Here is a 26,260-nt window from a genome sequence, read left to right on the forward strand (position 1 = left end):
ATCAACGCATTGCCATGAACCTTTTTTCCAGGTCGGTTTTGGGTAAACGCATTTTTAAAAATGGCATGCATAAGGCAGTGGCATTACAGGCATCTTCGAAATCTTCAAATCCGGCAATGCAATTCCCTTGTCTTGATAAGATGGAGGAGTTATCCGAGCAGCTTAGAAACAAACACGGAACTTGCTCAAGTGTAGATGCAACCTCATCGCCAAACAACGAACCCAATTATGGGAAAGTACGATCGGGATTCAAGCTGTACAAATCGAACCAACCGTTGTTTTTGGACTACGGCGGAGTTTTACCAAAATTCCAAATAGCATATGAGACGTGGGGGAATCTCAACAAAGATGCATCCAATGCAGTTCTCATTCACACGGGACTTAGTGCGTCTTCGCATGCCAAGTCATCGCCGGACAATTCACAACCAGGTTGGTGGGAACAATTCATAGGCCCAGGAAACGCCATGCTAGATACAAACAGATTTTTTGTTATCTGTACAAACGTCTTGGGGGGCTGCTATGGATCCACGGGCCCTTCATCTCCAGATCCAGCTGATAATTTACCATACGCGACCAGATTTCCAATGCTGAGTGTCCAGGATATAATCAGAGGCCAGCAAAGACTCGTAAAAGAACAATTTTGTATTGAAAAGCTCTATGCCTCTGTCGGGTGCTCTATGGGTGGAATGCAGTCTTTGGCATACGCTCAACAGTTTCCTCAAGCAGTTGAAAAAGTTGTGACTGTATCCGCTTGTGCTAGGTCGCACCCTTCCAGTATCGCTATGAGGCACGCACAAAGACAAGTGCTTATGGCAGACCAGCACTGGAAGCGAGGATTTTACTACCCAAGTGATGAAGAGCCAAATAGAATTCTCCCACATGTGGGTATGAAACTTGCGCGTGAGATCGCTACCGTGACTTACAGATCAGGGCCAGAGTGGGAATCAAGGTTTGGTACCGAACGTCTTAACGAGGACATCCCTCCAGTGCTATGTCCCGACTTTTTAATCGAAACCTACCTTGATCACCAAGGCGAGAAGTTTTCGCTCGAATACGATCCCAACTCTTTTCTCTATCTTTCGAAGACTATGGACCTCTTCGATCTATCTCAAAGTCATCAGGATAGAAGCAACCGGAGAAGAGCGGAGGCCCAACGCGCTCTTGAGAAAAGTGACGTCGAGGACAAACCTCCAAGGCTTTGCGACGAACCCTATGAAGCGACGAAGAAAAGAAGGACCACCACTGTTGAAGAAGCGCGCGAAGATCTCCGAAAGGGCATGGAACCCATCATTGGAAAAGAACTTTTGGTCGTGGGAGTGAAGTCCGATGGGCTTTTCCCTTATTGGCAGCAGAGAGAAATTGTCGATTTGTTAGGCGGCGACAAAAACATCGAACACGTCGAGCTCGACGAATCCCAATCTTTGTTTGGGCACGATACATTCCTGCTTGACCTCGAGCATGTAGGTGGGAGCATTGGGAGATTTTTGAAGAATGATTTCTGAAAGAAGAAAACTTGTCAATACGTGATGGTGATGATGATTGTAATGAACTTATTTATATACAAGATAAGGTAAGTTTATATGATTTGGATGCGATTACTTTGTCGTTAATTTCTATGCTCTTCTAGCAGATCTCTTCTGCTTACGAAGGTCTCTACGCTTTTGATCGGCGACCCTCTTGGAATCTCTTATTAAAATGCGGTCACCAAAGAACTTGTAATCTTGCATGTAGCGCCTGTCCATGTTAAATTCGCCCACGACAGAGTTATCGCTCAGACCGAGCTTTTGAATTGTCCAAAAGTATCTTTCAGGTTTGTCTCTCTTCAGATACCTCAAAATGTTCTGTCTCTGTTGTACCAACATTCGCAGGATTCTGGTATTCTTGTGATCGTTTTTGTTTTCTTGGACGTGTTTGGCCAAATTGTGGATACGAACCGTCATGATAGCAGCCTGCACCTCACTGGAACCGGTGTCACCCTCGAATCTCTGAAATTCTTCTCTAGCCTGACGCACGGCCAGTTTCATGGACTCGTTATTGTTAGCGTTCCTCATGCTTAAAATTCTCAATATGGATTCCCTTTTCAGTTCCAGATTTTGTGAAACGGACTCATCGGTCTCAGAAGTAAGGGACTGATTGTTGAAACCCGCCAATTCCATTTGTTCCCTTCTGGCTGCTTCTACAGATGCCAAAAGCGACTCTACCTCTGGAGCACCATATCCTCGTGACAGCACTTTGGGCTCTTTCAATTCAGCTAATGTCCGCACGATGAAGGGCGTATTACTACGTCCAAAAACAGGGTCAACAGTGTCCAAAGAAGTCTCTAATTTCAGCTGTTTGGCCTGATTCACCTGTCTTTTTCTTTGAGCCTTTAAAAATTTCACAGCTTTGGGACCATTGCACCAATTTGTGTGGGAAAAGTTTCTATATTGTCCTAAAAATGGCACCGTTAAACGGCCCTGTATGCCAGCGATCGGCAGTCTCATCGCTGTCCCTGGACTTGTGTTAAAGGCAGTTCACACTCGATATTTTAGCTCTTCATCTCTAAAATTTTTCAATTTCACTGTTAATGAAGAAAAACACTTGATGAGTGTCAGTTTCGGTCAAAGTGATAATCTGAGTTGAAATTTAACATGGGTGTGTCACACTCCAAATTTGAATCCAAACGGCCTTTATTTTTCTGAACTCCCATGTTTCTGTATTCCTTTGATTCGAGACTGGAGTTTTCCCAAATTGCTGATCTCGATAACTTCACGCTGGTCCATGGACTTCACATTGGGATATTTTTCACCAACAACGATTTTAAGACGTCCTTTGATGCTCTTGCCGGACGTGAGGACTAGAAGACCGTCTTTAGCCATCCGCGATATGCCGCTAACATCGAAGGGAAGCCCGCTTGTGGCCACGATTACTACTTTATTCCGGTGAGAGTAAGTTTGGTACATCACGTTGACGCACTTGGGTCTGGAAAGTTTCTTGATGCCCGAGCTCTGTAGAAGGTTCTGCAGCTCAATCTCAACAGCACTCTTCTGGTAAGGTGAAAGGGTGATTATACTGATGGAGTGCGCGGGATAGCCTATTAATCGAAGGTAAGCATATAAGAATACGCAGTATTCTGCTTCTTCCCAGCAGACGTTATTCCGGGCGATTTCTCCCGGTATGCCAATAAGTTGGAAGGGGCTACCGAGCCCAGATATGGGTTTACCTTTTGAAACTTCAGGCGAGCGAAGCTTGAGTATTTCAGGATTTGTGTCAAAATTCGCGACCAAACGAGGAATGGTTGCCTCTGCGTCAATGAATTGCTGAAGAGTGAAAGGTATAGGCCCATTAAAAAAATCGCCAGAGATGATGAGCTTGCTCCATTGGACTCGCCCGCTCAAGGCTTGCCAAATTTCCAAAGGCTGGAAGTAGTTGGCGTTGCACAACACTAGATTTTGGAAATGATCCATTTTGAAATCTTCCATTTCCAAAATATGAGGTAGTTGAGCTTTGGAGACTAGAACTAAGTCGGAATTTTTCCAAAGAGCTTTTCTCAAATCACCGGGAAGGCATACACAGCGCCATTTGTCCAAACTTTCAAAAATGTTTGCTACTTCATGACTGTTTGCAGCTATCTGGGAAAACAAATCTTTCTTAGCTTTGTCTTGGGCATCGGCTAGAGGAAAGTCGGAAGCCTTGAGCTTTTCAGGGTAGTCTCTTGCAAAATCTTCCAGCATCGGCTTTAGATGAAAGTTAAAAAGGGTGAAAGCCGCCTCAATAGTGTGATCAAATTCTCCGGGTATACCTAGCGTCACTGCTATTTCTTGAACGCGAGACAACAACTTGGAAATTTGCTTTCTCTTGTTTTCAGTTAAAGTTTTGATACTTTCCGACCAGCAGACAACGGATTCTGGCGGCAGAATTTTCAAGAGACTCTCCATTCTATGGCACATCTCCTCGGTATCACAAATTGCAATAGTTTTACCTTTCAATTTGCCATAACGGGAATTGAGATAATAATTGTCCAAGATAGAAGCAAGAACAATAGACTTACCAGTCCCCGCCTCACCATTAATAACCGACAAATTTTGCTGTAAGCCACGCCGTATTAATTTGAGCTGTTCATCCGTGAAGACAAGCTCGGGCTTGCTTATCGCAGATTCCGCCCGAGAATAGGATTTATCTTGAAAGTTTATGTCCAAAGCGCATTTGAAATCTACCGTGCGTCTCCTTTTTTTGTCTTGCTCTTGGTTGTCCGCATCCACATCCAAGAGCTTTTCCAGTTGATGACTGGTTGCAAATACATGCGATACGAGAAGCGACTCGGGTGAGCTCGATTTTCGTATAACAGAGTCCATTCTAGCTTCTATCCATAGACTGTCATGAAATAATGCATTGTCTAAAAGTGTTTGCAGCTGAATTGACCTGGCTTCGAGCTCATCGTTGAGTATACACACGAGATGAACAGTTTTGATTTCTAGCTTCTCTCTTACTTTTAATTTCACATCAATGACGTCTTGATCTCTTGAAACTCTTTGAATGCGACCAAAAACTTTGTCACCCGAATTCTTCAAAAATATGATAGAACGCCTATTAAATTTATTCCATTCTCTTAGAAAGTCCTGTCCGTCAAAGAGATTTTCGGTATTAATCTTTAAACTGACTTGTTGGGCGGCATCGTCGTTCAAAATTAACTGGAAATCTTGAATGGCGTACTTGCTATGTCCTTGTAGGCGGCCATTCTGTTCCGTGAACCTTGAAACGACTGATGACAGAAACCCTCGAACGTCATGACTTAATTGTGTGAACTCGTGCATGTAAACTTTGAGGGCGTGGAAGTACATATTCCGCGATGGGCTGATCCACATTTCAGCGACACTTTCAAGGTCATGGGAGAAGAGATGAGGCCAGAAATTTTCGGGAACGAGGGAGGACCTTGTGAAATATTCTAAAATCTTCAAGTCAGACATCTCTGTGTCTACTTTCAACTGCAAGTTTAGTGATCGAACAAGTTCCTGGTGTTCACTTTTGGAACAAGAGGGAAGAGAAATAGCAAATTCAGAAAAACTGCAGAATTGCAGGGATTTGCAAATGCCCAAGGAGCGGGCAGTAGATTGAAGAGACACCACCCGGGAGTTTCTCATGAGCCGTATATTATCCGCAAAGAGTATCTCCAAAAAGTCCAGTTTTTTTACGTGCGTAAGATTTCTTCGCAGCCACCATAAAATTCCCAAAGTCTCTAATTCCTGTAGCCAATTTTCAGCATCTATCTTAGAGACCCATGGGTGAGTCGATGTCAGGTACACGAGATCCATCAAAATCGATGCATTTTGCTTAGTCTTGACAATGTCGCTCATGAATTCCAAATTATTCAACAAACATTTGATATCTTGCTCACCTTCGCATATTGCTAATATGGCGTTCACTGTGCGAAGACAAACGTTTATAGCGTGAGGCTCAGCTTCTACCTTGGTGACGGTATCGACCGCTGCAGATAACACATTGGAGGCAGTATCATTTCGAAGAGCTGATAGAGGTGTACAATTCAGCACACTCATAATAACCAGCCTCCTAGGAACGCAATTGGAATTCACAGATGTAACCAAGTTGCCTAAGTGTGCCAGCACGACACCATCATTTAAAATAGCTCTAGTACAAGAAGGGTCGCTTTTCAAAAGTTCCCAAAGTCCACCATAGACATTGGGATCATCCTGTTCATCCTTATATCCATTGGTCAAGCTAGAGACATCCATGGAGAGTTTATGGAGCCAATGATTCCGCGACATGGACCCTTCAAAAGCATCTGCGATGAGTTCGCTAATACTTTGACTTGTAATAAACAGCACGAGTACGAGTACTGAAATACAGAAAAACGTCGTAAAGCTTCAAAGTCGAGGTAGGAAGTGTGTCAGAGTGTTTTTGAAGTTATTGAAGAGATTTAGAAGCTTAAGAGGTCAATAGGCTTGACTTTCTGCTTCTCAGTGTGTGAATTTGCCAAAAAAATGGTAGTGACTTATATTTGCTTCGGGGATCGACTTGAATGCAGGAAAGCAGGCCAATAAATATGTTTATCAAATCTGAATAGCAAGAGTACCGAAAATTCAAGGTCTGTCATGTTTTAGTCAATAGTCGCGAACGTGATTTTCAATTTCCTTATTAGTTCAACGGTGTACCAAAGAAAAGTGACACTAGTCAAAAGCGGCATGAACACGAATCTCAATTCCAGATCTCTGAGTGAATCTACTGAAAAAGAACATGGATAGAACTTAGCTTCTTTGCCAGTTTGTAGTAAACCATTTTGATCACGTGACACATGACAGATGCCAAATATGTACAAAGTGATACACCAGGGAAGCCAAACAGGATGCTTTCTCGATGAATTGCGCTTATCCGACTTCAAAATGTACACATATCAAAGGCGCACACAGCTAGGATACTGTCTGCAAAACACCACATGCAAAACACCACATGTTAAATATCACTATACACTAAATATATACATATATTGTCCCCCGCTCACTCCCTCCTTTTCGTTATCAGCAAGGAGCTCACTTTTACTAACTGCTCCTCCAACTCAAACACCTCTCGCTATTCAAAACTCATCAAATTCCATTCGTTTCCAAGTTTCCTGTCGTCGCTCTTTTCAAAATCACGTGATTGACAGTGTCCTTTCGTACGGACCTTGAAATTTGTATGGCCCATAGTTAAAAATTTTTCAAGCTCATCTCTCTTCAACCAGTAAGAAACCCGATGAGCTCTTGAAAAACTACAACTTTTTGTTCTAATCGTGTAGAGAATACAGACTTCTTGTTGCTCACGAACTCCATTTTTGTCGCATAGATCTCGTCCTATTTAAGGGCTATCTCACGCAATTTTCGGTGTCAAGATACGATAAATACAGCATGAGTTTCAGAGGTGGTAACAGAGGCGGCCGTGGTGGTGGTCGCGGTGGATTTGGCAGATCGATACCGCAGGGTCCTCCAGACCAGGTTTTGGAAATGGGTCAATTCATGCATCCTTGCGAGGATGAGATTGTGTGTCGTTCCATCAACACCAAGATCCCATATTTCAACGCACCAATTTACCTCGAGAATAAGACCCAAGTCGGTAAAGTTGATGAAATCCTAGGGCCTTTGAATGAGGTTTTTTTCACTATCAAATGTTCCGAGGGTGTGCAAGCGTCGAGTTTCAAAGAGGGGGACAAATTTTACATTGGTCCCGACAAACTACTGCCTATCGAAAGATTTTTGCCTAAACCTAAGGTAGCTGGTCCACCAAAACCCAAGAAGAAGAGAGCTCCAGGTGCTCCTGGCGGACGTGGTGGTTTCGGTGGCCGCGGTGGATTTGGTGGTAGCCGTGGTGGCAGTCGTGGCGGTTTCGGCGGCGGTCGTGGTGGCAGTCGTGGCGGATTTGGCGGCGGTCGTGGTGGCAGTCGTGGCGGATTTGGCGGTGGTGATCGTGGTGGATTTGGCGGTGGCCGTGGAGGTGGTCGTGGAGGTTTTGGCGGCGGCCGTGGAGGTGGCCGTGGTGGCTTCAGTCGTGGCGGAGGCCGTGGGGGAAGATTCTAATTCTTACAAAGTCTTAGGAACTTTCTCACAAGAAACACACATCAAACCAACCCGTTCTGCATCAATTCCTTTTCAAATCGAATCGAAAAAAATGTCACTCTGTATAATATCAACACCTTATATGTAATAGAAGGATGAACCTAAAACCTAACGTCAACATTTTGTGCCATTCTAATGCTATTTGCCCTTACTTTTGACCTTCAGAGGTTTAATAGCCTGCTCCAAACCACAGCTTTCTAATATAGAATCTCGTAGGCTGCTTATTCCCAATCTTTTAGGATATCTTGAATTGGTGATCGAGTTGAGAAACAGCATACGAGGCATAGTGGGCAATTCCGAGACCCTACTGTCTTCAATAATTGAGTGAAGTCCAGCCACATCACTGATCTTGTCCAGTTTAGTGAATACGAGCTCGTATGGAATTCCGAATTTCGTCAAAAAGTGGACTATCTGAGAATCGGTTTCCGTAAAACCTTGTTCTGCGGAAATAAGCAGGTAAACTCTTTTCAATTCTTTTCTTTCCCTCAGGTATCGCATTATCAGTTCTCCTTGATCAAATGTGCCTTTCACGCCGTATCCTGGCGTATCGATTAAACGGAATCGTCTCCCAACGTTAAAGCAGTTGATAGTTTTCGTAAAACCCGCCTTTTTTGACGTTCTAGCATACTCATCGAGTCGTACTTTCGAAAATTCTGTAGTCATATTGTTTAAAAGAGTCGACTTTCCAGCGTTACAACGTCCCAAAAAGGCTACCTCCGGTAACCCATTCAATAATTCAAACGGAATCCCATCTGTTTTTCCTGGATATTTCCTTGCTCGTAAGTCCTCACCTTTCGGATGATTACCATAGTTCCCAATATGTTCCTGATCCAAAGTTTGCTGCTCAAGTTGCGCTTTCAGTTTTTCTCCCGGTATGTCCCAAAATGAAGCTGCGCTCCATTCATATGTGACCTCAGCTGCATTGAAAAAGTAGTTTGCGTTGCCTAAACGTGAAGCTGTAACACTTGAGTAGCCATGATTGTACCGTTTGTACAGTTGCTTAGCTATGTCCTCAACTTTCTTTTCAGAGCCTCGGCTTCCTGGCTTTTTTCCACCACCTGTAAGGTTTTTGACGCTCAAAATCTGTTCTTGCTGCACATTATGCTTTCGAGCACCCAGGACAACATTAGCCACTTCTTGTGAAGATACCCGGGCACTATATAGTCTCTTAGCTAGCGTTAGTCTCCTACTCTGACTGCTTTTCATATCTTCAACTACAGTCTAGTTCTTCAAGTTGTAAGTAGATGTAATTGACTTACCAAATATACAGCTACATGTTGAAGACTGATTAAATACTAAACAGCATGAATGCCATATTATGCAAAACTAATCCGGGTGTCAATGACAAAATACAACTAGGTTGAATCAAGTCCTTGCGAGCGGGCTCGAGCCCCTGGTTTAGTGAAATGGTAGCATGTTTTGTTTTCACCTGACTTTATATCTTGGATTAGGACTGGAAAAGTGAACCGAACGCTCCGTCTTCCGTATTAGGGTCGTCCAAAAGGTCTTTCTGATCCTTATTCTGCTTTATGAGTCTTTCGTTAGCGCGTTCTAAAATGGCCTCTCTCTTTTCCTGTCTTTTCTTGTCGTCTGCGTCAACATCATCCTCTTGACCACGACCATTGACAACTTTTATCCAATCAATAAACTCAATCATCAAGGCACGCTGATTCTTGTAGTTTTCCACACTTCTGACACTTTCGTAGAGGCTCTCAATATCGTAGCCGTTGGATAGTTGATGCAAATAGTCTCGAGAGGACTTGTACTCTTTGCAAAGAGTCAAGAATATGACAGTAAAGATGTAGAGACCTTCATATAAGGAATCTTTGAAGGCACTTTGAGTGAGAACGTTCAGTAGCAGGTTGGGCATAACTTGCATGGTGTAAAATTGATCGACAGCCTCATTCTTGATTAATGTGTCCACTAAGCAACTTTTCATGACCAAGATGGAGTTGAAAGAACATTTGCTGTCTCTGAAAGACATCAGATGGTTTAACAGTCTTAGAAAAGAACTCATCACCTCATTGTTCTCGAAAATGATCTTTCTCATTTCAATCTGGTGGGCATTTAGTTTCATTTTGGACGCTTGAGAGTTGGTGCCCACTTGTCCAACGCAATCAATCAATAATCTAACAACAACGGTGGTGAGCTGCCTCAACAAATTTTCCTCAAGAATATCCTCCGTCATTTCATCATCGTCTCTTGGTGGTGGATTGACATCTATGTCATTCATGTAGATGGACCACTTTTGACAAAGAAGAACGTCTAGGGTATCAAAGAGCTTTGGCAAGAAAGCTGTCATGAAGGCCTGAGAACTTTGTGCAGGGCAATTTTTCAGGAGTGGGCGTATCGCGACGTTGATGATGTGTTTCCAGCCATGCGTAGATACACCGGGGCTGATCTCGCCTCTCGATGGTGTGTATATTGCGATCGAGTCCATAAGTATTTGTGGCAGCTCCTCGATGCCGTAAAAGATACTTCCAAGGTTAGACATAGCACTTATGACAAGTAGGACATATTCTCTTGTGTACCTCACTATGTGGCCAACCGAATCCGCAAAGTCTCGCAGCGTCTGCATGGCCTTCATATGTTCATCAATGAACTCGTCTTTTGACTTATTCGAGGCGCCTGCCTCCCAGAAGCGTTCTACCGTTGAACATTTTACAAATGACTGCACCACTGTGGGAAGCTCTTTCCAATTTGCTGGATCGTGATACGATTGCAACTGGTAAAGCAGTCTCATAATGTAAGGGAGTATGGGAACCACTCTAGGTTTCCAAAGCTGCTGAAGTACATCAAACTCTGCATCACTTTTGATGCTTTGCATCGAATAATGCACAAACATTCTGGTAGCTCTCACGGGAAATAAGGTTTGCCAGCGCTTTGACAATTGCGTCTTAAGTGCTTTTCCTTCATCGTCGATTGGAATGGACAACAAGTCTTCACCTCCAGTGATCGCCCTTTTTTGAAAGTACTCAGATATCTGGACTATGCCCAGTCTTTCCATAAACCACGGAAGATCCGTTAAGCCGACAACGGTCTCTTTATCAGACCAGGCGCTTAACTCGGGGTCGACAATGGCGGAAAACCTTTCTTCCTTACCGGTGAGAGATGACTTTAAAATGATAGTCAATAAGAATGACTTGAATGATATCTTCTCGTGGTATGAGAGTTTTGGCAATATACTTGCGACAACGCTTTGCAATTCCTCGTAGATCTTACTGAGAGAATCGGGCATCAAGATCGCCATTCTGTTCAGCTCAATACCACAAGCATATCGTAAGTCGCGAATTGCGTCGGACTGCTCGCTTTTCTCATCCAAGTCCACATTGGGGTACTCCATAGTAGCGCTGGTGATGATTTTCTCAAGTAGTTTCAAAAGAACATTATCCTTGAGCATTGTTAAAAACAAAGCAAAATTTTGTATCTGCTTTTTCAACAAGAGTGGCTCTCTTAAGGTGAGAGCGATCAACTGGTCCGATAAAGTTTCGATCTTCAACAAAATGTCGTTGTGCTTTTCGTTGTATTCAGGACTATCAGGATACCAGATCTTCCAACGTATGCAGCCATTAATGAAGCATTCGACGACCATTAATTGAGATAATGCGCTCAAGTATGGTTCTGTTTTGTGATCTAGGAATTGAGAGTTCAAAACCTCCTGGCCGAATGAAGAGCTGAAAAACGAGTTCAATCTGGCATTCAGCCAGTCGTATGCAAAATCTAGCTGAACGCAAGATATTAGACGAATAATGTCCCTTATCCTCTTTCTATACGTAGAGCAAAAAGATTGAAACTCGGAAGTGGATTGGAAATCAATGTCAGCAAACTGTTTGGAAACATGTCCATCAATTTGTTCGTAATAGATTAAAGCGTCGGCTGAAAACTGGAGTAGTTCGGGTATGATAGTTTTCTCTAATGCTGGTAAAAATTCGTCGTTTCGCAGACATGAGCACCATAAATCTAGCGTCAGCCCACTAACGATCAAGCTGGGATTGAAAGTAGTCTTCAAAACTAGTCTCAGGTATTTTTCTATAACTACCTCGTCCTCGTCAATTTTAAAAACGCAAGTGTATAGGCAGCTAACCATGTCGACAAATTTTTTGACAATGGGGTACTTCACTTCATCAATGTTGTTCGGATCAAACTGTAGACTGTCGTAGACTCGGTCAAGAAGGTCCATACCACTGAAAACCTTGTTAATCACCGTCTGGTAATGTGCGTCGTCATTATAAGGTCGGGTCAAAAGGATGTGCAAAGAGTCCAACGCCATAGACTGGGCCTTTGGCATATTGCTGGACAGACACTCCAACAACAGGCCGCTAACATCGTTTCTAATCATGATCTCACTGAGTGGCCAATTCAGACACGTCTTGAGAGTCTCCAGCAGTCTTGTTACGTAGACAGCGTTACCTGACGTTAAAGCACCGCGTAGTTCTGTGACCCAAAGTTCAAACCAGCCATTACCTGTGCTTCTAAAAAGAGTCCACTTATCTGTGAATCTGTACCGCGCTGCAAATATGTCCATCGGGCTGATGACCATTACGCACAATGGCTGTATAACTGATATTCTCTTCAGTACAGCAAGATCTTCGAGAAGAAACACGTCTTCGAACAGCGTCCTGAAAATGATCAAAGTAAGCTCTCTGGCAGATTCGTTGAGATGCCATAGTTCTCGGAGGTTGTTGTCCATATCGACCCACGATTCTTGCAACAACTCTTCGGTGGGTTCGTCCTCTCGTAGGGCTTCTCCCCATACCCTTTTTGCTACTTCTACCCACAAAAATGCAAGTTTCTCCTTGATATAACGTGGATCAGTATGTTGAACCTGACCATTGAGTTCCACTACCCATTTGCGAAGCGCAATCTTTCTTTCCGGTGAGTGTTCGCTCCAATTACGCTGAATAGCATATGCCAATAATCCAAGGCCAAAATGTTTCAAAATGGAGTTTTCCGGGTTGTTCAAAGCAATTTCGTACCCCCAAAGCGGCGACTGTTCACGCATTTTGACGTCGTCCAAAAACTTTTGAGCTTCCAAACGCGTGGCATTATCAGATTGTGTCGAGTATATAGCTTCCAAAGCTCCTACAATCTGAGAGGCACCATTATCATCCATTTTAAGTATAACCAGAATCCTTTGGAAGTGCAAATGATACTAATCAAAGACTTAGCTTGAACAACACTTGCAGCACCGTTTTTTCTGATAAAACCCAGAATTTTCCCTCTATCGCCTTCTAATTCAACGATTGTAATTGCAATTAAGCCAACAAACGGCTATCGATGGGCAAAATGGCTACGATTGAGCTTACTTTTGAACTTTGGATTGTCAACTTCATCTTTCTAGGTTGGCCATAGTTCTTTTTTTATAAAGGGGGACTAATTCTGCTGTGATTTTTGTCACAGTGCACGTCGTGACAGCAGAGATAAAATAACAGAATTTAGTGACAGCAATAGAACTGAGCTTTAGTTCATGGAAATACCAGCGCTGTAGTGTGTTTTGGATGTTATTCCTGCTACTGATTTGGCTGTTTTCTTCAAACAAGTCTTGAAGATAGGTTACTGGTTTTCTGATATATACCTTGAAAATAGGAAAAAATTCAGTTCTCTAAAGCACATATCGGCATTTCAAGTACAAGCAACCGCAGAAAGCTATGAATTTCGCAAGGAGACGCTCTGTGGAGTCAACTGCGGGCATCGATATCAAGAAATATGGTATGAAGTCTATTTTCGTGAGTAGTGATCTTGATATTGTCAAAGATCGTCATTTACCCACCCGACACACTACAAGGTGACAAGAGATTGTAGAGTTTGACCTGAAACGACGTTGTAATGACCACTTAATTCTTATCAAATTTGCTGATGTTAGTAGCATATTTATACGCCCTTTTTTGGGAAGGTGGCTGATATCACTTTCGTCAGCATAACCGATGTCAGAGCAGATAATCTTATGCTCGAAAGTGTGCCATATGTGTTGAGCTTAACCTGGTATTTGCATTTGAATTTGCGTAGTAAACTCATAGCGCATGAAATTTCATCTGCTATTAAGAAACTATGACACAACCTTCAAAAAATTAAAGGTCCTGGCGTTCTCTAACAAAAGACCCAGAATTTCCGGCGTGCCTTCAAAACCCTGTAGTGCAATTCACAGTAGAACACTGACAGCAGCAACCGCTTACTTGAAGAGATCCGATGTCACCAAGCACGGTTAGAAGCCAAAACTGCTGCTAACCAAAAGGTACACAGAGCTTTTAGATGCACATGCGTTCCATCCAGCATGAATTTCACACTCGTTATTCACAAGTAGAACTTCTTCTTCTCCTTGTCCATCGAAGCCGAATGCTCCCATTCTGTTTCTTCCTTGATACCATGCTGCAAGCGTTGCAACTTTAATGTGAACTGTGGCCCCAGCTCCTGCAATCCCACCTTTTCTTCGTTGCGGAAAACGTATCTGTGTCTCCGGAAGAAAATGTAGTCTCTTTGATTGTGTAGAGTTATTACCTGGCGACCTTCGATGTCTGGATTTTGTGGAAAGATAGACTGAAATAGTTTTCCAACGGTCTTACCGAGTCGAGTGTTGAAATTGTTGAGAATGAGCTCTGGGATGTGACTAGTGGGCCTTCCGTGACCTACGATTTTTTGTACCTCGACGTAGGAGCTCACTTTGAAGTAAAAAGTTGGCCCATCGGGCAAGTGAATGAAAGTGAGTCCTGTAACCTTCTTCTTGTCTTCATTAATGATCACCAAGTCTGTGTAGTTGCGGTTATTACAGAACTCAGCTATTTCCTTGAGTTTGAAGCCGAATTTTCTTTTCACGAAGGTTACGTTGGGCAAAATTTCAATAAGCACGTTGGCGAACTCATATGCTTTTTTCTTGGCGTTGACGTTGGTTGTCAGCAAGATTTTAGGAGGTTCCGTGCCACTATTGAAAAACCGAGCAAAATCGGTCTCTTCACCCTCGGTGGGTTGATTGATGGTTTCATCATAAACACGAAGACTGTCGATAGTGTTTGTTACATTTTCTTTAAGTCTTTTAGCTTTCATTTCTGGGTCTTCCCGTTCCTCCTTTGCACGAGTTCTGCGCATTCCATGACGTTCTTTATTCTTCTGATCCTTGAGATCAGCAAACAGCTCTTGTCGCTTTAGTTTGTTCCGTATTCTGATTTCGTTTGGTGCCATTGTAGTCTCAGCGGGGCGTGCTAGTGTTGTCGTTTGGACTTGTAGTTCGAGAAAAGGATCTCAAATGTGATCATAAAGTGAGATGAGATGAGATGAGCTAGCTCATCTCATTAATTAAAATTTTCAAAAATAGAGCCAATGACGGGAAAAAAATAGGTAACAGGAAAGAGGAGCTTGAGAAGCTTGCTGAAGCTATGAATCATGAACCCAAATAGTAGATGGATAACGGCGATGGGAAGACATAGTTATACTCGAGGACTATTGGATAGAACATGCGAGCTGGTCACGTGATAAACATTAGTTATTGACACCAATCGTCTAAGAATTTCAATTAGGTCAAGAGCCCTGGCGTGTATTTGAAGACTGCTTTTCGTGGTTTCTTGTGGCTCTTCAAACCTTGATGTGGAGTTGACGTGAGTTTTGCAGTTTTCAGTGAAATTTGCGCCATAAACGATAAGTCGAAACCACACTAGTCACACCTGAGAAATTTGAAAAGTATATGGGGTCTCTGAACGTCTTATTCATAGACGGCACTTGAAACTAGCGTCAAGAGGGCTCTTTATTCATCTTTTCTACTTATCACGTGCCTGCACCTTTTCAATCCCTGGTACCTGGATCGGACGTTGTTCTCGAGAAGAAGATCCTTAAATCTTCCTGTAGCTTATTGCCCTTGAAAGGGATGAGTTCGTAAGGGAATTTTTGTGCCACCTTTTATTGGGGATAAAAGAAAACTTCCAGCAGGCTGTTTAGCGTTGACTAGAGTTGGACGCCGTATGAATGCTCAAGCAAATCTGTCCTATGTGCATTGACTGTGCTGGGGTGCTTTCTGACTATTCGTGTGATTTATTTGATCTTGTTACTCTGGTCCTAGAGTCACGTCATGTGTACAATATGCGGCTGGGCTGATAAAGATTTCACGCATACATGACAGAAGCAAACTATCAACTTGAACCTTCGCCAGCATAATTTGAAACTGAGCCGCGGGCTGCCAAACTATACTAAGTATTGTCATTCGCATCTATTTAATTTGAGCGCTATATTTTCATTTACACATCGTTTTTACCTTCCCCGTCGCGGAATATGCAGGCACATGCGGGATCATGCAGGGACTAGATGATTTGCCTTGGCGGAAGTCAAGTTGCCGTGTTCACTGTAATAGTACTAAAATGAGTAGTTTATGGTCTCCTATAAGTATTTATAATTAAAAGAAAGTATTGTGTGAGGGGGTTGAAATGATGACAAGTGCATAAACTCAGTTTCCTTGTGTCGCACCTATTTCTCCTTCAACTTTTGTGCATCCGACTTACGTTCGTCAGCCACTCTGTTTCTCTTCTTAGGCACACGCGCCAGCCAGTAGAAAAACACGGCTGCGGCAAAATTGAACATGATGAAGGCTAGGAAAATACCGTAATTTCTCCACCTGTGGGAGTAGCTCGAGCTCACAGCCTTCAAATAGTCGTTAGTCGTCGATACCGAGCAAAATTGGCATTCGTCGGTAGCCCCGGAATCTTTCAAATACCCGGTTCCCGCCGCTGTGATGTAAGGCTGCATGTATTGACCGCAGGTTTGTCCCTGAGGTGGCGTAAACCGCACCATTTCGTAGTCTGCACAGTGTACTTTGGCATTGGCAATCCCGGTCGACAGCGCACCATCTATGAAATACGTCAAAGGCGACACCCGATACATGAAAATCCAGAATCCTGGCATGTTGTAAGGCTGCACCATCACACCGCAGAACGACAACGATAGTGTGAAAAGCAAGGAAGCGATCTGGCCTGCGGCCTGTGCCACTTCTTGGCCTGCAACCACTAGCTGAGCCATAGACCCAGTAAACACGTAGAAAGCCGTTGCGTACAGCCAGAACAACGCACCACGCTCGTGCAGTTGGCCCGCGTACGAGGCGTTGCTGTAGAAGCCCACTGGGTAGTAGTATACCAAAAAGCCGATTGTCCCGGCAAAAATGTTCCAAGGAATCTCCACAGTGATCTGCGACAAAATAAACGCTACCCACGAGAACGTACGCGATGGCCGTTCACGGGCCTCGTAAAGGTCTCTCTGCGACACAAAAGTAGGTAAATACTGTTGTAGCGTTGGGTTGAAGATCACCGCAAACATGAATATCGACAACATCTGGTTCTGGAGGCCCTGCATCGAGCTATCTGATTTGAAGAACGTGAAGCCGATGAACAGTTGCGAGATGATGGTTAATCCAACCTTGGACCACAGATACGAAGGTGTACGCCAGTACTGCTGCAGCAAACGGTGTGTGACCAGCGAGTACTGATACACTAGAGACGTGGAAAACTCCGATTGCTCGCTGCTGGTGTCCACGGCGGGACGATTGGGCAGTTCCCGTTCCATCCACTCCAGCTCTTCCTGCACGGCACGGTACTCGTCAGAGTTACGCCACACTTCATTGTAGTCCTGCGCTGCATGGGTTCCAGGCGCCGCACCAATCACTTCCAGCATCCATTCCGCCGGATTAGCTCCTGAGGGACATTTGTGCGAGCCATGGCTTTCGAAATAGTCGATCATGGTCTGGCAACCGGCCCCAAGCTCACCAAAATACACGGTTCTTCCGCCACGTTGCAAGAACAACAGACGGTCAAACTCTTGCATCAACAGCGCTGAAGGTTGGTGAATTGTACACAAGATGGCCTGGCCATGGTTGGCCAGCTTCCGCATCAGTTGGCAAATAGACCATGCGGTCTGCGAATCCAATCCGGATGTAGGCTCGTCCAAGAACAGCAACAGCTTGGGCTTAGCAGCCAGCTCCACACCGATAGTGAGACGCTTACGCTGTTCAACGTTGAGCCCTTCACCGGCCACACCTACTACGGCGTCGGCATACTTTTCCATTTCCAGAATCCGGATAACGTCATCCACATAACTGTTTTTGTCTTGTATCGACACGTGATCTGGCTGACGGAGATACGCAGAGAACCGAAGCGACTCACGCACGGTTGCTGTTTCTAAATGCAGATCCTGCTGTTGACAGTAACCGATGGAACGTGCAAACGAAGCGTCCCGTAAGAACCCGTTGATGAACATGTCTCCTGTGATGACACCTGTGGTGACACGCGACGCCAAACAGTCCAACAAAGTGGTCTTACCGGCACCAGAAGCACCCATCAGCGCTGTCAACGTACCGGGCTTAACCCAGCCGTCCACATGGTCCAAGATCCGCCTCGTCTCCTTTTTGATGGCAACGTCAAAACACACATTACGCCAGTGGAAGATCGCATTCGACGACGAAAGCAGGCCCGCGTCGGCAGAGGCACCTGCAGATGCGTCATCGTCCTCTGCGGAGTCCTCTAGCATTTTCTTCTCGGTGGTGCCTGAAGATGCACCTCCGTGCTCCTCATCTGCAGGGTCTGCGCCAGCCGCGCGCAGACGACGCTGCTTCTTCATGCGCGCCATGGCCCAGTGTGGGAAGACCAGGATCTCACCGCGCTGCTTGGCACTTTCATTGAACTCCACCACCGCCAAATACACTCCCAAGAAGAAAATGGCGTACGCCAAGCCGATACCAAGACCACGCCATTTGTGGGCATGGTAATAGCCATATGCGACGTTGATGTAGGTTTCACCGTCCACGTAGTTCTGACCTGGCACGGCCCCAACCGCAGAGCACACATGCTCGGTGCCCGTAACGTCCAGATACCCTGGACCCGTGGGGATGTACGCATAGCAGGCAAACCGCCGGCCGTGGAACTCATTCACCATCAAAGATTCAAACACGTACGACAACGGGTTGATGTACCAGATCCACTTGGACCATCCGAGAATCTTGGTCTTGGGAATGGCGAAACCAGTGTAGATAGCCAAGCCCAACAACAGCACCGAAGCCGGAACCATGGACTCTGCATAGGTCTTGGTCGAGGCACCCAGACACCGGAAAATGTGTGACATCAGAAATGTGGCCACCATGGTCATCAAAAAGTAGAAGAAAAAAGCGCCTGCCTCGCGCTTGAAGTTGCACAAAAAGTACAGTGCCAGGTTAAACGCCACGGACGTGACAAGCTTGGCTGGGATCTCAGAGATCACCGATGCCATTGCGTCTGCAGCCGGATGGTACAACGAGTACCGCTTGTGCTTTTCAGAGATAGGACGAGCTTCGTACAACGCGAGGATTTCCAGCATGCACGAAAACGCATTGAACAGCACTGCAAAGAACAGCGCGCCTGCGCGCGAATAAAAGCCGGCCGTGTTGTCGTGCTTTAGAATCTTGTAAAACATGGAACCCAAAATGAAAGCCATGGATCCGTTTCCAATCACCTGGAACGCGGTCACGCCCATGTTACTGCGAATACGCTGCATGTTCCGAATCAATAGATACTTGACCTGCAACCAGAAGCTGGCCGTGTAGGGGGAAGCTGCACGTGCACGGCGCGACTGCTTGGCCACGTGGTTTGCTGCAAGTTGTTCTTTACTGTTGCCGCCAGAAGCCTCGTACTCGTCTATGTCCTGCAGTAGCTGTGCATATTCCGGTGACTGTTTCCAGTATGTTTCCATATCAACGGCAGACGCGGGCGGGCGGGCGCCCGCGCGGACCTGCCGCTCAGCAGGGTTGGTTACCGCGGTAACGAAGTCCGCAGTGGTTTGACGTGGCGCACATACGTAGCCCATGCGTTCGAAATACGCCTTGGCGTCTTTCGCAGGGCCGAAATAGATCTGGTAACCTTCGTGCAGCACCGAGACTTTGTCGAACAGATCATACGCGTCCTGGGAGCACTGGTAGATGGCGATAACGGCGGCACTGGCGGTGAGTTTGGCCTGGGTCCTTAAAGCACGGATAAACTCCAAAGCGGTGGCAGAATCCAGACCACGCGTGGCATTGTCCCAGCACTGGAACTTGGATCCACAAATCGAAACCTCTGCAATGGATACTCTCTTACGTTCACCTCCGGAAACACCCCGGACAAGCTCGTTACCGACCTTGGTGTTGCGTGTATGCGAGAGTCCGTAGGTCGCCATGGCGACCTCGGTGATGTGCGTGGAGAACGCCTCACGGTCCACGCCGTGGATACGGTTAGACGGACACGCAAGTCTTGCCACGGTCTTTAGAGTCTGGAACACGGTCAAATGTGGGAAATGCACGTCGGACTCGGCATTGTACACCACCTCACCACGGTAGTGTTTGGCCACCTCTTTAGGCGAGAGGCCGTCGTACGAAATGCGCGACTCCGGATCAACGTGAAATCCGTGTGTATTGGCCGAAACGGTCTTGAGCAATGTAGAACAGCCAGAACCGGGACGTCCTAAGACCACGAGTAGTTCCCGGGGCTTGACCAGACCGTCCATGGGTTTCAAAATGTTGAAAGTGTCTTCTGGCCGGGCCTTGCGAGCCATCCGATACACGGTTTCCACCAGTTGTACGGGAATGTTGACCACAGTAGACTGGTACGCCACGTCAGTGGCGTTACCGTAGGCGCGCAGATTGCGCCACGAACATCCTAGCGAGTACGGCTTGTAGTGGTCCGGATCTTGCCGGACCAGTTCGCTCAGATTGCGGACCCAGAACGCGGACGAGAATTCGTCCGAGTTCGGGTCCAGCCGGGCGTCGTAGTCCGGTGCGTTCGGATCGGAGAACACCGGGTTCACGGGGCTCTCTGAGCCGTCAGCAGCGGCGGCGCCTTCGTGCGTCAAAGACCGCGCCAGATCGCGCACAGAGTCCTTCGCGTGGCTGTCGAGACCTTCGTACTTCTCGGCCGTCGAAGAGGACTCGTCGCGGTTGCGGACGGCCTCGAGCTCGGCGGCTAGCGCCTCCGGAACATGCGACGTTCCAAGTGACATGTGTATGTTTTTGTGTTTTTGTGTTTCGTTTGCAAAAATAAACGAAAATAATAACTTTTTTTCTTAAGCGGTCACGTGACGCGTCGTTTAAACGACAAGGTTCAAAAAACCAATGTGCAATTGTCGATCAATCAGTCGTCCGCTAACGAAAAAGTGTTGAACGCTGTTAAACTGAAAACAGCCGAGGCGTGGCCGTTGAGCAGTAGTTCGGAACGTGTTGCGCTCTCAAAACCAGACGTTGGTTTGTCGGTTGTAGAACGAAGTAGCGATATACAAACTGGTTCTTTAGATATCTTTCAATATAACATTCACAGGGTACAACGATGGTGTCCACTTTATATGTATACATTCAAACATCGGTGTAAGGGCCTCTCCTTCTGCTATGCTGCCCGTCTCGGACGTCAAGGTTCCGCGGAGCCCCTCAGGGCGCAAGCCTCGCATCGGCCGGGACGCTCTGATGCGATAAGTGTGGGCAAAATGCACTAGTAGTGTAGTGTAAAAACATCGCGTTCCGCGGAGCAGAAAAAAAAAGTTTGGTCCCCGGCCGTGGGTTACGTAATGTGGGTGTTTGGGTGGTGGGTGTGACAGTAGTAGCGGCTTTTGTCGGAGATAGTGGAAGTACAGTGATGGCTTGAAGTATAGTTGAACAATTGAGAGCGACAGCGATCAGTTGTGAACAAAGAAGAATATTGCAAGCACAACTGAACAGTTGAGAGCATCAGCGATCAATTGTGAATGATAGTCATGGCTTGAAGTATAATTGAACAATCGGGAGCGAAAGCGATCGATTGTGAATGACAGTGATGGCTTGAAGTATAATTGAACAATTGAGAGCACCAGCGATCAGTTGTGAACAAAGAAGAATATTGCAAGCACAACTTAACAGTTGAGAGCGTCAGCGATCAATTGTGACTGATAGTCATGGCTTGAAGTATAATTGAGCAATTGAATGTCAGCGATCAGTTGTGAACGAAGAAGAATACTGCAAGCACAACTGAACAGTTGGGAGCATCAGCGATCAATTATATTTGAATGACAGTGATGGCTTGAAGTATAATTGAACAATTGGCAGCATCGGCGATCAGTTGTGAACAAAGAAGAATATTGCAAGCACAACTGAACAGTTGAGAGCGTCAGCGATCAATTGTGAATGACAGTGATGGCTTGAAGTATAATTGAACAATCGGGAGCGAAAGCGATCGATTGTGAATAATAGCGAATACTGGAAACACAAATGAACAATTGAGAGCACCAGCGATCAATTATATTTGAATGATAGTCATGGCTTGAAGTATAGTTGAACAATTGGGAGCATCAGCGATCAGTTGTGAACAAAGAAGAATATTGCAAGCACAACTTAACAGTTGAGAGCGTCAGCGATCAATTGTGACTGATAGTCATGGCTTGAAGTATAATTGAGCAATTGAATGTCAGCGATCAGTTGTGAACAAAGAAGACTACAAGTATAGTTGAACAATTGAATATTGTAAGCACAATTGTAGGAGATGCATATTAGTGTTGGTGAAGAAAGAAGACTAGGAGTGTAGCTGAACATTGAAAGCTTCAGCGATCAATTGAGATAGTATGGAAGACTCTAGGCGGGGAAAAAGAAGTTATATTAAACGTCACGTGCCTGCTTCCCAATTGGATACTCAAATACCACGTGAAAGTGACACCGTTTCGAATCCCAGCTAAAAGTCAGACTATCTCTGCTGGCTTGCTTTCAAAGTTACGCACAAAGCCTCCACTATTCTCCATCAGTGCTGGAACAAACAAATCAGCTAAATAGCGCCAGCGAATAAAGCTTTGAAAGACGAAGTGTATCGCGTACTCACGTCGTCGCCGGCTATGAATCCAGTTGTGTTTACACACTTAAACTCCGGATCCATCACTATATACGTTATGGTTTCCTCGAGACTCCGAATCGAAAGCCCTTAGACGTTGATATTCGTACCTTTCTAGCGTCTTTCCTTATTTCCTCGAATTGCGAGCTATTTTCAATATCACTGCTTGAACTACACGATGAATTGAGTCATTATCGGATCACACTGTTAAAACCCTTCCTCCGGTCTCAAATTCGAGCTCGAAAGCAAAGATCTATCATGCAGGAATCTCGTACTGGCGGAAAAGCATCTTTCAACATCAGCAATCGATCGTTTCGTGTTGTGAGCTGCCTGTGTCTGACTTCAAATAGCCCCTACTATAGCCCAGTTGTCGAATCCGTTTGAGCACCTCTAAAATGGGACACCATTTCACTAAGCTGAGATGCGAATTTTGACTCACAAAATCTATACAAAGCCAAGGCCAGCGCTTAGAGTCACCATGCTACCGATACCTTGATCTGACGCCATTCCTAGATGCGAATTGTTCCACGAGATGTTACCGCATTGACTCCGTAACGTGACTTGCTGCAATCCGTTTCCTTAACCCCGACATGTCACGAGGTTTCGGGAACGGCCGACGTATAGAATACGATCACTAATGACGCCTGTGACGCGTCTAGTGCCAGTGTCACTAAACATACTCACGGACACATACATTTGTATAAATCCTCCCGTCCTCTGTGGTAGCCACACTACTCCATAAAACACAATGCTTTGAAATCTTCTCTTCGCATCAACACTGGTATGCTCGAATCGCCCATTTTGGTGCCCCGCGGACCTGAAAATGACTCCTCCAGCTCCAACGCTGCCAGCCCGGTCCAGTTCATCAAAGAATACATAGAAAAAACCTTGAACACACCGCCTGGGCTGCCCGTAAGTGTTGCAGCAGAACACTACAAGCGCCAACGGTTGATTGAAGAAATCATAGAGTCTGAACTCGAATACGTGCAAATGCTCAAAATCCTGCAAACCTGTTTTCTCGATGTCTTGTCAATCAACGATTATATTCCAATGCAACGGCTCAGCAAAGTCGTCCTCAGCATCCTGCCCTTGCACGAAAATCTGTGCCAGCAGCTCGAGCAAAACGTCAATACCAGCATCAAGCGCTTTGACGAGTCCACGGAGCCCAATTGGTCAGACCTATCGATGAGGTCGTGGGACCATTTAGAGCTATGCCAAAATTTTGCACAATTGCTGGGAACTCAAGCCATTGAAACGGACCAGTATCGCGATTATGTGCTTTATTACAACCAGGTGAGCCATCTGCTGACACGCATGGGTCAGGAGAGTCAGGACCGGCTTCTGTTTGCCATTCTATTCCGCATCGAGCTGTGTCTCCCGAAATATTATGCCAAAACGTCACAACAGGGCTACAAGCGGGATTTCTCGTTTCGGGCCATGATCCAGCTACCTATCAATCGCATCACAAAATATAGGTTATTTCTCGAATCTTTGGTGTATTTGACGGAGCACCCGACCATCACAGACCTCAAAAGACTTGACGACACAAAATGCGCAGCGATCGCAAGCAATATCCAGGCATATCTGGAACAAATGTACTCCACAATGAAAAGAATTAATGAGCCCAACTCGGAAACTAGCAAAGATTTGACGTTGACGCTAATTCAAAACCGTTTATCTTTCGATTTACCAGACGACCGACTCCCAATCGAAGCTATGGGTTCCTGTAATGCCAGGGGCTGTTTTGCAGTGGTGTGGCCCGTGACGTACGATAGTGCTTCTACGACTGGGTCATACCGCAGTCGTTATTTCAACACATCCTACAGGGCCAAGAAATCTTTGAGCATTGAAAGCGATCAGTTTGGAGTTTTCCTCTTCGACACGTATTTGGTGCTTGCAGAAGTCCCCAGTCTGCAGAGAACGCCGATTTGCGAATGGCCTATCAAGTTCGCACTGCGGTTGTCTAATTGTCGTTTAGTCGATATGGCAAGTCAAGTAGGTTCGAAAAGCGAAGATGTTGGGTTGTTTTCGAACTGCGACAACAGTTTAAAGATTCAATTTGACTATGACTTCAAACTTTGGGAGATTCTGGTTTTCTTCAGGGACGCAGCGGAGTCTGACACTTGGCGTAACGAGCTGAATCAGTGCATGAACAAAGCATACATGAATGGTGAGGAATTGCAACGATTGTCGCGACAGGAAAGTGTAACGCAATCCACACTTGAAAGCACATTGCATTTCAGCGATTCAACCACTTTCCCAGATCAAATGGTTCCCTTTATCAGTCACAATGAAGCGTTTTCGGGTCGTTTTGACAGGGCAAGGACAGCCGTCAAGAAGACCGGTAACAGCCATTGTGCTGGGTTTTGTTACAGAGGTGAAATGGCCACTGTGGATATCGATTTTCGAAACTTGTCGATGGATCTTTCACCAGCGTCTACCTGGTTCACGCGGGGCGGATCTTCGAGCCGGCTGGATCTTAGAACTGCGCTTACGGCCGTGGACACCGGTTCTGGTAGTTTTTGCGATGCCAACACTTTTAGTGCAGTGTTCACACTCTGGAAACGAGTGCAGATAGAACGAAGCATGTGGGAAGTGTGGAGCCCGCAGTTGCAGAAATTGGGCGCTGTCGAGGAAAAACGGAACCCATCAGATCTTGAGCGGGCCTTGATCAGGGCAGCGTCGGACAATTTAATCACCACAAAATCGCCAACAACTCCGTTACGGTCTTCAACGTTTCGATCCACTCGTTGGTCGATCAGACGAGTTTTTTCACGGCGACGGAGTCGCCGAACCAACAATAAGAAGCCCACCACTGGAAGCGTTGTGCATGTCTAGTGGGAAAGACTGATGAAAGTCTCGGAATACGCACTATTCCTTGACCTTAATCCCAATTTTCATCGTCAGGTATATCCTATCGTTGTCTCTTTAGAATCCTTAGTTTAAACTATTAATTCATGCAAGTATACGTTACAAAATGCTAGTTGGAGGGTCGTGAATAGCGGTTGGTATATCGCTTACTGTTCGGCGCCAGACTTTAGGTTGTTACTCTTGGCGTTTGGAGATCCGTTCTGCAAAATCTTGGCGATGGCTTCCTCAATCTTGATTTTCTTGCCAAACTCGTTTTCGACCTGGGCCTTGGACGCCTCACCAAGTTCACCTTCGGCACCTTCACCTTGGGGGTTGGTGAATACCTTGAAAACACCGACGGCTTCGGTCAACTTGCCAATCGTAGGGTCCTTCAAATAGTTGTCGACGGCTTCCTGGGATTCGGCGAAAACAACTAGATCGGTTTCTTGACCTTTGTAAAAGTACTTGACTGGAGCCATTGTGTGTGATATGTTTTTTTGAGTGGTAATATGAAAAGCTAGTGGTTTCTAATAGATGTCAGTACAGGGATATTTATTAGCCCTATAGGAGTGTTATTAGAGAGTGTATTGTAGTACTGGTTTTAAAAGAAGGAAGAGACAAAGAATAGATAAACGTTCTAAAATTCACCTCTCTACTCCCCTTCTTATATGTCATTTTCCCGCCAGGCCAAACGCCGGGAGGATCCCTAATTGCTTTGGCCTATACTCGTCAAAATGTCCACGCTGCAAGAGCAAACCGCCTGCCGTCACAGGATCACCATAGCGGCCGGTTTCTGTTTACGTGATGGTAGAAAACGATGTGCGAGTAAGCAGGCTACGGGGACCAAAAAAAAAACTACTCAAACTACAGCAAAATTGTCTTTGACTCGTACGTAAGAAGAGGCACTAAAAGTCGTTTTTTTATTCTACAAGTTTCTAACGATTCTTAACGATTCTTAACGATTCTTAACGATTCTTGATGTAGCCACTAAGTACTGCGTAATATTGTCTGTCC

At 45.4% G+C, this 26,260-nt stretch overlaps 10 protein-coding genes across 10 annotated transcripts; 3 read left to right on the forward strand and 7 right to left on the reverse strand.

Annotated features, from left to right (window-relative positions):
* Positions 1–14: 14 nt before the first annotated feature.
* On the forward strand, positions 15–1,502 carry LALA0_S05e03400g (LALA0S05e03400g1_1; the record flags this gene model as incomplete). The annotated part of the gene is made up of 1 exon (XM_022772218.1): positions 15–1,502. The coding sequence occupies one exon, from the start codon at positions 15–17 to the stop codon at positions 1,500–1,502; it is 1,488 nt and encodes a 495-aa protein (XP_022628564.1).
* Positions 1,503–1,613: 111 nt separating this feature from the next.
* MRPS28 (LALA0S05e03422g1_1) lies at positions 1,614–2,483 on the reverse strand (the record flags this gene model as incomplete). Its single annotated transcript, XM_022772219.1, has 1 exon — positions 1,614–2,483. The coding sequence occupies one exon, from the start codon at positions 2,481–2,483 to the stop codon at positions 1,614–1,616; it is 870 nt and encodes a 289-aa protein (XP_022628565.1).
* A 186-nt stretch (positions 2,484–2,669) lies between these two features.
* LALA0_S05e03444g (LALA0S05e03444g1_1) lies at positions 2,670–5,729 on the reverse strand (the record flags this gene model as incomplete). The annotated part of the gene is made up of 1 exon (XM_022772220.1): positions 2,670–5,729. One exon carries the CDS (start codon positions 5,727–5,729, stop codon positions 2,670–2,672), a length of 3,060 nt encoding a protein of 1,019 aa, XP_022628566.1.
* A 1,149-nt stretch (positions 5,730–6,878) lies between these two features.
* Positions 6,879–7,544, forward strand: GAR1 (LALA0S05e03466g1_1; the record flags this gene model as incomplete). Its single annotated transcript, XM_022772222.1, has 1 exon — positions 6,879–7,544. The coding sequence occupies one exon, from the start codon at positions 6,879–6,881 to the stop codon at positions 7,542–7,544; it is 666 nt and encodes a 221-aa protein (XP_022628567.1).
* A 177-nt stretch (positions 7,545–7,721) lies between these two features.
* On the reverse strand, positions 7,722–8,789 carry MRX8 (LALA0S05e03488g1_1; the record flags this gene model as incomplete). Its single annotated transcript, XM_022772223.1, has 1 exon — positions 7,722–8,789. One exon carries the CDS (start codon positions 8,787–8,789, stop codon positions 7,722–7,724), a length of 1,068 nt encoding a protein of 355 aa, XP_022628568.1.
* A 241-nt stretch (positions 8,790–9,030) lies between these two features.
* Positions 9,031–12,696, reverse strand: MSN5 (LALA0S05e03510g1_1; the record flags this gene model as incomplete). The annotated part of the gene is made up of 1 exon (XM_022772224.1): positions 9,031–12,696. One exon carries the CDS (start codon positions 12,694–12,696, stop codon positions 9,031–9,033), a length of 3,666 nt encoding a protein of 1,221 aa, XP_022628569.1.
* A 1,178-nt stretch (positions 12,697–13,874) lies between these two features.
* Positions 13,875–14,756, reverse strand: RPF1 (LALA0S05e03532g1_1; the record flags this gene model as incomplete). The annotated part of the gene is made up of 1 exon (XM_022772225.1): positions 13,875–14,756. The coding sequence occupies one exon, from the start codon at positions 14,754–14,756 to the stop codon at positions 13,875–13,877; it is 882 nt and encodes a 293-aa protein (XP_022628570.1).
* Positions 14,757–16,028: 1,272 nt separating this feature from the next.
* LALA0_S05e03554g (LALA0S05e03554g1_1) lies at positions 16,029–20,552 on the reverse strand (the record flags this gene model as incomplete). The annotated part of the gene is made up of 1 exon (XM_022772226.1): positions 16,029–20,552. The coding sequence occupies one exon, from the start codon at positions 20,550–20,552 to the stop codon at positions 16,029–16,031; it is 4,524 nt and encodes a 1,507-aa protein (XP_022628571.1).
* A 2,627-nt stretch (positions 20,553–23,179) lies between these two features.
* On the forward strand, positions 23,180–25,234 carry LALA0_S05e03576g (LALA0S05e03576g1_1; the record flags this gene model as incomplete). Its single annotated transcript, XM_022772227.1, has 1 exon — positions 23,180–25,234. The coding sequence occupies one exon, from the start codon at positions 23,180–23,182 to the stop codon at positions 25,232–25,234; it is 2,055 nt and encodes a 684-aa protein (XP_022628572.1).
* Positions 25,235–25,413: 179 nt separating this feature from the next.
* Positions 25,414–25,725, reverse strand: RTC3 (LALA0S05e03598g1_1; the record flags this gene model as incomplete). The annotated part of the gene is made up of 1 exon (XM_022772228.1): positions 25,414–25,725. One exon carries the CDS (start codon positions 25,723–25,725, stop codon positions 25,414–25,416), a length of 312 nt encoding a protein of 103 aa, XP_022628573.1.
* Between the last annotated feature and the right edge of the window lie 535 nt (positions 25,726–26,260).

The sequence above is a fragment of the Lachancea lanzarotensis genome, scaffold LALA0S05 (genome assembly GCF_000938715.1).
Source record: "Lachancea lanzarotensis genome assembly LALA0, scaffold LALA0S05, whole genome shotgun sequence".
NCBI classification, from domain to species: Eukaryota; Fungi; Ascomycota; class Saccharomycetes; order Saccharomycetales; family Saccharomycetaceae; genus Lachancea; species Lachancea lanzarotensis.